At 43.0% G+C, this 12,329-nt stretch overlaps 1 protein-coding gene across 1 annotated transcript in view; it reads right to left on the bottom strand.

Annotated features, from left to right (window-relative positions):
* dnah6 (dynein, axonemal, heavy chain 6) overlaps positions 1–12,329 on the bottom strand; it is an 85,277-nt gene that overhangs the window by 51,972 nt on the left and 20,976 nt on the right. Inside the window, 6 exon segments of the mRNA XM_052137461.1 lie at positions 552–674; positions 778–1,333; positions 1,625–1,732; positions 10,178–10,326; positions 11,277–11,444; positions 11,563–11,700. Coding sequence (XP_051993421.1) covers positions 552–674; positions 778–1,333; positions 1,625–1,732; positions 10,178–10,326; positions 11,277–11,444; positions 11,563–11,700 — 1,242 coding nt within the window.

The following is a 12,329-nucleotide window of genomic DNA, read 5'->3' as shown; positions in this document are numbered from 1 at the left end:
CACTATTTGGAGAAAGTCAAACCTCCAAACTGCTAGACAACACTAACATTATATGAGGAGACAAATACATCATCAGTTTTTAAAATACATATCATCATCCTTACTAAAATATATAAGATTAATATTATATCTATTAGGGTGAATCATTTGAAGGATGTACGGCGTTGCCGCCTATGTAGAGTGTTCCAAATCGGTCTCTTATGAGGCATCATTTCAGTAAGAATGCTTCCATAGAAGACAGCGAGGCAGCTCACTAGGTTTTGGAACATGTAAGCCATTGCTTTATAAGTCTGCTCACAATCTATCACATTGCCATTTCAGTGTGCTAACACGGCAACCTCCACCACTCCACCACCACCAGTTGAGTCCTGTCCTGCACGGGGGTAAGCTCCTCGCCCCTGCCTCGTAGATCCGACAGGATATGACGGTTCAGAGTACAACTTCTTCAGACCACCAGACGGGGTTTACGCCAGAGAGAGACATTACATTCCTATTTTATATTCATCAAATAAATTTCACTCAAGTCTGCAAGTCTTCCTGATAGAAATTACCTTCTCAGCGAGGCCTGTGAGCCATGTCTGAACATACGGCATCCACTTAAGCTCCTCTGAGTCAATGTACACCATCCCACAACGGCTTACTGTGGCAGGAGAAGCCACTGCCAGGTCCTGCACCTGTTTGAGAATGCCAAGAGAAAGAGTGTTTAACTAGAGTTCATATGGAATTCAATAAAAGAGAGAGAGCATGTGTACATTTGTGCATATGTTTTTGCCTCACCTCAAATATCATGTGTATGGAAGGCGTGAGCTTAATTCTTTCACTGTTTGCCAAGCAGAGCATCTTATTATCATCCAGCACTGTGTTCATATTCTCAATCCATAACGCATCTACTGGCCCATCACTTATCACCCATTTGTGGTCATCACTGGAGTCCTGGACTGCTCCCCGCACACACAGTGCCATCAGGCCGTCCCGCCATTCCAACGTTAGCGGGTTCACCTCCCCGTAAAGCTCACCCATGCTCACTGACTTTGGGTTCAGCACGTACGACTTAACAGGGCGGTAAAAAGGGTTCTGGTGGCCACCGTTATACAGGGTATCCAAGGTGTCTGCCAATATGCGGTAGACGGTGGTCTTGCCACCCCCGGTGGGCCCAACAAGCATGACCCCATGGCGGACCAGCATGGTCTCGTAGAGCTGGATGACCTTGCTGATCATGCTAGGGAGCGGCTGGAGAGAGCGATTACACAGGGACGAGTAAATAGTTGACTGTAGTATGCCGTAGTTGTGCTCTGGGATGGTGACGCCAGGAAAGAGATCTGAGAGTATGCCACTATGGAAGAAAGAGAGGGAGTTAGCGACAAACAAGCCATTAAACACATACAAACACACACTCACATACAGTACAGTATTTATACATGCCCTTGTGCCTGAACATAAGCCTTCAAGGACTTTTTGTCAGTGCATAAAGCAGAATGTGTCATTTAAAGGTGACGGTGTTAAAAATCTGAAATATCTGAGATTGTGGAGCACCAGCCCCAAAACTTTACCAAAGCATACTGTCAAGCTAAGGGAAAACTGCATGGTTAATGTGTGTGATATTGTAAAAACAATGAGTGGTCACCTGAAAAGAACTGCATCATCCTTGAGGAACTTTGGCAGGTTTGAGTCTCGCAGAGCTCTGATCAGCACAACATCCTCACTCAGATGGGGGTTTTCCCTTTTTAAAGAACTGAATATCACACACACACATACACAATCCATTAAAGAAATATTCCAGGTTCAATATGAGTTAAGCTCAACTCAAATAATTTGTGGCTGAATGTTGATTACCATAAAAATTATTTAAAAAGCCCTTGGGTATTAAATCAAAAGAGCCTACCCCCATGATATTCTTGTCCTTAAATGCCTCGGGTCCAATGTAAGTCTTTGAGAGGTTTTTATCTGTTTAACTGTCCACCACGCAAATATCTTAACTTTGGTCAATTTAGAAAAAGTCATTGCAAACCTCTCCTCAACAAGCCACATGTATTGACATACTGTATACATTTTGTCTTAGTAAGCACCACTAATTAGTAATGTGCAAATCATTAAGTCATCTGAACGACAGCCTATTAACTCCATATCTGTAAGTTACACAGAATGACTTCACCACCCACTCTGATACACCCGCTCACATATACTCTCCAAGTCTCTCTTTTAAACACACACACACACACACCTAAAACATCTACCAAAATTCATATTTTCCTAAAATACAAATAGTTGTCTAAGTCAGGGGTTCTCAACCTTTTGCAAGCTGGGCCCCCCCAAAGCTGGTTCATTGCAGTTGGGGCCCCAGTGCCCCCCGCCCCGCCCCATGCTTTATTGTTGTTGTTATTATTATTATAATAATAATAATAATAATAATAATAATAATTGGCAGTAGCACCAGACTTCTAATGTGAGCTTGCAGGCATTATTATTATTATTATTATTATGAGTAGTATTAGGCCTATCATCATTACTTGGCTATTGCTATATAATTATATGAGGTTACATGCTTTATTGTTGTTATTATTATTATTATTATTATTATTATTATCATCATCATCAGTAGGCCTATTATCATTACTAGGCTATTGCTATAATTGGGAATTGGCACCAGACCTCTGATATTAATTTATGCTTTATTATTGTTATTATTACTAGGCCTAATAGTAGGCATCATCTGCATTTTTTACAGAAGCTTGCTGGTAGGTGATGTTAATGTGAGACCTGAGCCTGCTTTGCCTTGCAAAGATCCTCAATTCTTGGCTCAATGTTTGATAAACATAGCCTCAAATCATCCTCGATTTGTGCACGATTGCGGTATTAGTTTTTGTGTGAAGGCATGCACTTTGTCTGCAAGGAGCAAAATATGAGTTTCGCGGCCTTGCAAAGACAGGTTGAGGCCATTCAAGCGGTCAAATATATCGACCAAATAGGACAGAGACGCAAGCCACATAGTGTCATCCAGATGCTTCGCCAGATCTGATTTGATTTCTGTCAAAAACCACTTCACCTCCTCTCGCAGCTCATACAACCGCTGTAACACCCGCCCCCTGGAGAGCCAGCGAACTTCAGTGTGCAGAAGCAGCTGTTCGTGCCCTGACCCCATCTCCTGGCAGAGGACCCCAAACAAGCGAGAGTTTAGCGGCCGTGATTTGATGAGATTTATTATTTTCACAGATTGGTTCAGCACGGAGTCAAAGAGAACCGGCATTTTTTTAGCAGCTAGTGCTTCGCGATTGACCATGCAATGTGTCCATTTCACAAGTGGAGCTACTTGCTGAACGCGAGCAGCTAGGCCACGCTCACGCCCCGTCATTGACTGCGCACCATCCGTGCATAGGCCAACGCATTGGTCCCAAGCCAAACCATTTTCTCGGATAAAAATATCAAGGACATTGAAAATGGCTTCTCCTGTAGTGTGCGACTGAAGAGGCCGGCAAAACAGGACATCCTCCTCAATCGCCTTGTCCCGCAGATACCTGACACAGGTGAGGAGCTGTGCCTGCCCAGCAATATCAGTGGATTCGTCCAGCTGCAGCGCGTAGTAAGGACTCTTTTTTACGAACTCTATCAGTTGCTCTCTGATATCATTGGACATGTCTACAATTCTCCTAGCGACTGTGCCATTGGACAGTGGTACTGCACCGAGTTTGGCTGCTGCCGGCAAAATGAAATTCTCGGCGATTGTATGCGGTTTACCCAGTTTACCGATCCTTTTGGCCACTACATACGATGCCTCCAAACACTGTTTAGGCACAGTGCTGTGCACTGAAATGGTTGCCTGTTGCTGATGGAGGCCATCAAGCTTTCTTTTAAAATATTCAGTTGGTTTATTTTTAATGCCAGCATGCTTTGTTTCGAGGTGCCTTTTTAATTTGCAGGGCTTCATACTGTCGTTTGCCAGCATCTCGGCACACACGACACACTGAGGTCTCAGATCAGCCGTGACTTTAAACCCAAATTGCAGGTATGCTTCATCGTACCTTCAAAGCTTTTTTGCAGCTGGTGGTGCGTCGGTTGGCTTGTTGGTCCTCACAAGAAATTTCTCCATTTTGATGTGTTTTCAATAAAGTTTAGGCAATATGTAACTGTGTGTGGTGTATGTTGAGAGACGTATCAGGGGCTAATCAGTCGGGACTTAGGCACAATCTTTAATTAAATGAACAAAATAATTATTTTGCAGACAATTCAGATTTTATTTTAATACTTAACGATTGTAGTCCTCGTCAGTGTGTGTGTGTGTGTGTGTGTGCGTGTGTGTGTGTGTCTTAGTCGTGTGGGTAGTTTTAGCTAAGTGTAGCTACTGCCTAGCAGTTAAAAAAAAAATACTGGCTAGGGCTGAGATTTGATCTATTCTTAAAAAAGAATGTTTGTGGGTTTAGTCTTTAAAAAGAATGTTGGGGTTTTGTAGTAAAGGCCTATGTAAATCGAGATTGATAAGACTAGCGAGAGCTGGCACAAGCGAACTTGGCAAGAGACTAGACTAGAATGAATGGAAAGCTATGTTGTGAGTCAATTTAAATGCAGTGATTTATTTTTGTGTGAGAGTGAGTGAATATTTACATTTATACCCCGTTCTGTAAGCCAGGGCGGGAACGGCGGCGGCCATGCGCATGCGCGATTCATTTGCAGCCTGGACGCGGAGGGGTGTGTGTCTCCTCTCTGCTCTGACTGCTGCGCAAGGCTACTGAGAGACTGACCGCCTGTGAGTGCTTTTGGACGGGAGAGGGGCTCACGGCAGCACCCGCTGTTCGTTGAGCACAGTAGGCCTAACTGCAGAGTGATTCGTGCTTTCGAGTCTCCAAACACCACAAAAGTCTCCAAAAACACCAGTAAAAGTTGCTGGATTTGTCGCTTTTGACAACAGCAAAAAAAGCCGCCAGGAGGATGATTTGTTTGTGTTATAATCAGTGCTTGAAGTGGGGGGAAAAGGTGGCGGCACTCTCTTTGCATTGGCAAATCATGACATTTTTACAGTGAAAAACAAAACTTGGAGATATTGCTGTTACAACAATGTATTGTTATTTATTTAGCATAGCGCATCTCACAGCAATACTCAATCGTGTTTTGAATGATTCAGTGTTGTGAACGAATCGGTTGAGTCAAAGATTCAATGACCCATTCACAAACATCTGTCTCATTCTTGATGAATCGGCCGTTTGAACGAATCGTTTGAATGAACGACTCAATGATTCGCTTAATGAAACCGCTTATGCTTATCACCTGCATTTGCGCTCACTATCGACAAACCAATCAAATTTGTTCAAAACTTTTTTTTTTTTAAATCAGTCCAAACACATTTTAATCTTTATTCAGGAGTTATGTATATACAAAACTATAACTTTTTATGACAGTAGTTTAGTGATAAAAAAAATGTGCCCAAAAAAGTTTTTTTCCCAGTTTTTTTCCCCTTCCATCGTAGCCTACTCGCGCCCCCCTGGGAGAGTGTCCGGGGGCGCGCCCCACCGGTTGAGAAACACTGGTCTAAGTGATTTAAAGACAGCTCTTCTGAATTACACGCTGAAATTAGACACCATTATAATTGAATTTCTACTGCACCTGAAACATTAATAATAATAATAAAGTGTGTCAGTGACACAATGCCTCAACACACACACACACTTAACTTTGCAATAAAATACAAGCATAGACCATCTGTACAGCCACTGTTCTTTTGGCCATTATAGCCATGCCAAATGGGCTATTTATCTGTTTAGTGGTTTTCTAACATCCATTCGGTATTTCACTATGGGAAAATGCCTCAAGCGTGTCCGTATCCTGGAAGCACCAATGACACTATGCCTGTCAGTTGACAGTCCCACCTCCCTCATATAAGACACTGCCATAGGTCCCTTCTTCATTCTCATTTATCTTCCCCGTGAAGATCACCGGAAGCTATCCACAGCAGGGCTTGCATTGGAGTAGTTGCTAAACTGCTCATTTTTGGAGCCATCAGGTACATCACAGAACGTGATTGTTCTTCTGTGAGGATATTTACTGTCAAGGTAAATATTTATTGTGCTGTCTTTAATTTATATAAAGCCGTTATAGCTTTATACACTCCTGCATGTTGCGTTGACGGATTGGCCAGTCTAGTCATGTTTTCAGGATGGTATCACTGAACCAAGTGGCACATCATGGTGAATTTCAATAGTGTAATTTAAGCTATCTGTCATGGTGACTACAAGCTCTTCGAGCAACGGAGTGAAGGGGAAGGATAACTCCTGTCCGTGCGCATGCGGATCGATGATTTATCCAAAGGATTCTCACCCACTGTGTATCGCCTGTCTGGGACTCAGACACACACAAGCTATACTTGCTAACCCCGAGAGTTGCCCACACTGCTCTCAATATGTGTTGCACGTTTTGGAGCGGAGGGTGCGAGTTGCAAATAATCGGGATCCCTGTCACCATCCGTGGAATGAACACCTTCCCCAGCCTTAGGAATGTTGCAGCTAGGGGAATCTGATGCATGAAGTCTCTTCTAACCTTCCTTCCCTCTTTTAATCAGCCCATTTGGCAGGGGAGAGAGAGCAGGAAGAGGAGGATGAGGAGGATGCTATTCTCACTGTTAATCCTCCTTCCTGACTGGACAGCGTATTGGATGAGTCCCCTTATCTTGTTAAGGAGATGCATCTTTTTGGGACAAACCATTATCACACTGGGTGCCTGTAAAAGGCTTCTCCAGGGGCGGGTTGCATAAACATAGCCATTAATTTAAGACTTCGTCTAGCAATTACATTTACATTTACATTTATGCATTTGGCAGACATTTTTATCCAAAGCTACTTACAGTGCACTTATTACAGGGACAATCCCCCCAGAGCAACCTGGAGTTAAGTGCCTTGCTCAAGGACACAATGGTGGTGGCTGTGGGGATCGAACCAACAACCTTCTGATTAACAGTTGTGTGCAGTAGCCCACTACACCACCACCACTCAATTAGTAATGCTAAAGACACCATAGAAAGCCTGTAGCATATAACAAGCTCACAGTTGTCTTTAGTAAGACATTCTAATTTGCACTGCATTGTGGGAAAAGTCTTAGAGGAATACAATGCTTCGAAATTGATTATAATGAACAAATTTAGTGATTTTACTCAAACAATAAAAAACACAAGACTTCTACAAAGTTTCAACTGAAGCCCCTCAAGTGAAGCCCCCACAGCCTCAGCTGACTGTTATTTTACATTGCAACATAGAATGTAAACAAAAGTTAGCATAGGGGTTTGCAGGCTTGCATTTTGGTATTAAATTAGACCAATCTAAGTTTTTATGCAACTGACTGAAAAAGTTAAGACCAACATTTAGATAAAAGTCTTATGCAACCGGCCCCAGGCTGGACGTACATGATATGGAGGATAACAGCTTATCAAGCTAAGCTGATGGAGGAGATAGAGAGGAAAACTGATGTGGGGGCACCAGCGTGGTGTTGTGGGAAAAGATTTTCTTCACTGCATATCTCAACCTGCACGTCGAGAGAGGCAGTTCAGAGCTGCGGCCTCAGCATGGGTTTCACACCATTGTGGGTGAACCAGCTCCTTGGCTGGGTCTGTAGATCAGAACAACATTTCCTGGATACTCCGGAGGAACTGAAAGCTCTTTTTGGGGCTACAGTTTAACAAAGCAGCAACAGACTTAAAGAAGAAGAATGGTAAGGCTTTTGAAACCTGCCTTCCCCAGAAGTTCACTGCTCGAGCCCCTCAGCCTGCATGTTCTGATTTCCCAACCCATCTCAGAGGTGGGCAGTCTGGGTTTAGAACCTGAACCAGCAACCCCCTGCAGATATTTTGTCATCCCCGGATCATGCAGATTTGTTCACACTCACACTCACAACTCAAACTCTCTTAATTTATTAGTCTCAAAGACTGGTTTGCGTCAGTCGATCTGAAGAATGCATTTTTCCATATAAGCATGTATCCTTCACACACACAATTCCTAAGGTTTGCCTATCAGGGTGTAGAGAATGAATTTTACTTTCATTAGCATCCAGAATCTTCAGTAACTTTGTGGAAGTAGCGCTAACAGCGCTGAGATTAACAAGTCTGAAAGTGTCATCTTATCTGGACGATCTACCATCAAAGCAGCGAGCTGAGATAAATGTGCTGGCGTCTCATATGGAGAGCCTAGGTTTTAAAATAAATGAGGCAAAGAGCTGTCTGGTGCCCTCACAAGAAATAATACATCTGGGTCTCAGGTTGAATTCAGAGGAGCATTTTGGATGGATTCTTGATTGTTTGTCCCTTTTTCAGAGAGGGAAAATAAGTCTCATTCAGGCTGTGTCTATGTCTATTGGGTATGATGGCCTTGACAGTGTCAATCATTCCATTTGGATATCTGCAAATGAGAGAGTTTCAGCACTGGATAGCAGCGCAGCACTTGTGTCCCCAGCGGCACCTTAATTGTAGAGTGAGAGTGACTTCAGAAGGGATGCGAGTTCTCCATCATTGGAGAATCCTCACTTTCTTTCAAGGGGAACCCATTTGGTGGTTGTCTCTCAGAGGAAAGTGGTGACGACAGATGCTTAACTGACAGGTTGGGGCCTGGTGTGCGATGGCAGTATGAACAGGGTTTGGCCCCCGTTTCTAACTTTTAAGGATTTTATACAGTTCCTTTAAGGCCACCATGTCTTAGTCAGATGTGTAAACACTCAACATGACAACAGTGGCGTACATAAACAGAAAAGGGGGCATGCATTTACAACAGCTACATAGACAAGCACAAAAGTTGACTGTGTGGAGCAGTGCACGCTTTCTCTCTTTACGGGTGAAGATCCAGGGACGATGAATATGGGATAGAGAATCCTCTGTATGGAGAATGGAGACTTCACGAACAGGTGTCAGCTGTGAGCTTAGTCAGCTGTGGGAGAGATATGGGCGAGCTGCCGTAAACCTTTTTACATCACACAAAAATGCTTTATTGGCCTCTGTTCTTCTCTCTGGCGAGAGGCAGTGCTCCTGTGGGTGTGGGTGCTCTAGCACATCCTTGGCCAAATGTGCTACTCTACGCATTTCCCCCACTGAGTCTAATCGTTTCAACTCTAAGAAGAGTAAGAGAATACAGTCACTCAGTCATACTGATTGCCCAAAATTGCCTGGGAAAACTGTGGCTGCAGAGGTAATACAACTCTTGTGGGGCCAGCCCTGGGCCCTCCAGCTACACAGTGAAACGCTGTCACAAGCACTGGGGGAAATTTTTCACCCTGCCCCGGACCGAGTATCTTGTTGGGTCTGGCCCGTCAAGAGGCTAAATTTGAGGCATTTGAACAAGGTGTCAAAACCGTTAGTTCCATCATGGGATCTGTCTGTGGTCCTGAATTCACTTTCACCTCCATTTGCCTCCATTTGAGCCAGTTGAAGGTATAGAATTAAAGCTCCTTTGCTAAAGGTAGCTTTTTTTATTGGCTCTGACGACTGCTTTGTCGGTTCATCACTCTTGTATGAGCTTTGCTGTGGATTTGATGATAGTCCAGCCTTTGTGCCTAACACCCTGTTTACACTGGAAACAAGCGCACATTGGCTCAAAAGCAATAGAACCCATTATTATCAATGATGCAGTCTGCACTGGAAGCATCTGTTGCAGAGTGTCGCAATGACTGTAAATGGGTGTAAAGGTTTACTAAAGTAATCTCAAGCCCATGTTCATGATATCCATTACAGATGGATGATGTTTTTAAGACAGTGATGTCTGAGGGATCAGAGAGGATCAGTAATATGACACAATAGCCTCGCCTGTTTTTTTCATCTTGTTATTTCAACTCGTCAAATTGTTATTAAAACTTTTTTGGAGCATGATGCAATCATCTGATTTGAAATTACTGTACATTAAAAAACAACTAGGAAATTTACAAGGTAAAACATCATATAATGTGTAGTTGTAGTGCTTTCAATTTAACTGTCCAAACCTTTTAGGAATTGGGGTTATAGTAGCACAGAGAGAAGATATGCAATTCTTCTGTACATCGTAGTTTTTTCTGCCCAAGAACCACTGACTTAGATGGACTAGAACAAATGGTTTTCACCAGCTGTTGAAATTTTACTGAATTGTGTGTGCTAAGAGAATGGTATGTGGGTATGCCCATGGTTGAGACTAAGAGCAGTTTGTGTTGCAGACACAGAGCATAAATCAACCATGAAGTGTCTCACCCTGCCATAACAAGCACAGATTTGACAGCTCTCATGCCAAAGTCATAGTGATCCTGCTGAGAGAGCTGCTCACTGCAGAGCTTGTACATCTGAGTCATCTTCCTCGCCAGAGTCTTACTGGACTCAAAGCCCTCTGAGTACAGGATCACCTAAAGGGGATGATAGAGAGAGACAGAGAGGTTAAGCTTTAATAAAAATATTGTAAAACTGCATGAGTTGTCAGATAAGACATGCTGGACTCTTAAGGCCTGGGTATACTCTGTTTTTTTGTGTTCCTGATCGGATCGTGCCCAGTCGACTGCGTTGCCATTCAAAAGTATACTTTTGTGACCGTGGGTGAATACAAACACGTTTGACACATGCAAACTATGTTTTGTTTTGAGATACTCTTTTAGTACAGTCAACGGTAGGTGCATGCATCAACGATGCACACAGACGAGGACAGTCTGCATGAGGAGATAATCTGGGCCACACACGTGCAGTCCGTGCAGACTGTGCAGATGTTGAAATTTGCATCACGCATAGGCTGCTGGGTGCGGAGCGATAAGTTTCTCCCGTTTGACTTACCAGTTTGTCTCTGCTCTCCAATATAACTTTGGTCAAATACAGCAAACACCAAACAGGTAAAACCAAATCCATTTTTCTTGTTCACAGCTTTGAGATACCAAAGCATTGCCATGGTTTTCACTGTCAATAATCACAATTTTGGGAGTGATTCCTATATTCCATACACATAATTTGTAGCATAGCATAACATAACACATAGCATTTGTAAATGTAGTTGTCACTGTAAAAACTCTGCCTCTGAACAGTACATGTAGACCATGTAGATATTGCTCAACATTCCACTTATTTTAATCAGTAAATAGTCTGTTGAGGTTACAAGTACATTTTCCAAACAACCAATCGTGAAAATTAAAAACAGGAAAGTACAATGGTGCCACAGAAGATTTCTCAAAGTAGCACATACATGGGTTAACAGACAAAAGCTTTTAATGAGTATACACCACTGACCTCTCTGCCTCTCACCTAGTGTAGTTTAACATCATGGGATCAGACCAAGCAGTTCAATCACACATACACACACAAGCACACACACCTCAGCGATAAGTGTGTAGTTGGGCACCATCATGGCTATGGGTCTGAAAAGGGCTTTCAGGTTGTCAGGGAGTTCAGTTCTGCCAGCATAACCAGGGTTCATAGTGATAAAAGCAGCACACGTCATCACCAATTTGATCTCTCTCCCCTCAAACATGAACCGAGACAACTGCAGAACACAAGCACAATTTGAACTTTTCATAATGCAGTTGCTCATAATGTTTTATGCATGTTTATGTGTGCATATGAGCTGCATGCGTGTGTGCGTGCATGGGTGCATGCATTACCTTGGCTGCCTTGGCATTTCTGATAGTGATGAGTTGTTGAGCGATGACAGATAGCACTTCAATGTTGATGCGATTGAACTCATCAAAGCAGCACCAGGCACCTGATTGAGCCAAACCACTAAAGAATGTCCCCATCATCTGAACACACACACCCACACAGACACACACACACACATTTTTGTTCAGCTATACCACAGACTTCTATTGTTTTTATATCTAACCCTAACAGAAAACTTTATGCATTATTAAAATGGTAAATATCAGTTTAGGTATGGATTGTTTTTCAAAATGAGGACATCGGGGTTTTGTCCAAATTTGCTAATTTCTAGGTACAAAAAAAAATTGTTGATTAAAACAATAGTAGTCTACATAGCATACCATAGGACACAGCTACTCAGTAACGCCGCACCCTATAAGCAGACTATGCAGTCTGTGTAGGGCACCAACTCCCTAGGGGGCACCATCTTACTCTAGGAGGGAACCAGAAAGTCCACTGGCTGCTCTTACTCGTACTCCCCAAAGGTCAGACAATAGCCCCGCGCTCATAACCCCCCCCCAGAACTCTGCGTAGGGCATCAATTTGGCAAACGGCGGCCCTGCAGCTACTGTACAGTAGTTAATAAACAATATTTGGATCATACAACAGCATTTTAGTGCCATGATAAAATAACACAATCTATGATTTTGATAATAAAGTCGTAATTTTGAGAATAATCCCAGCATCCTGATATTAATGACTAACTCTGTGCTAAGGCGGCAAAAATTCC

Source organism: Xyrauchen texanus, chromosome 11 (assembly GCF_025860055.1).
Source record: "Xyrauchen texanus isolate HMW12.3.18 chromosome 11, RBS_HiC_50CHRs, whole genome shotgun sequence".
Classification (NCBI taxonomy): Eukaryota; Metazoa; Chordata; class Actinopteri; order Cypriniformes; family Catostomidae; genus Xyrauchen; species Xyrauchen texanus.
This window is presented reverse-complemented; position numbering and strand designations above follow the sequence as displayed.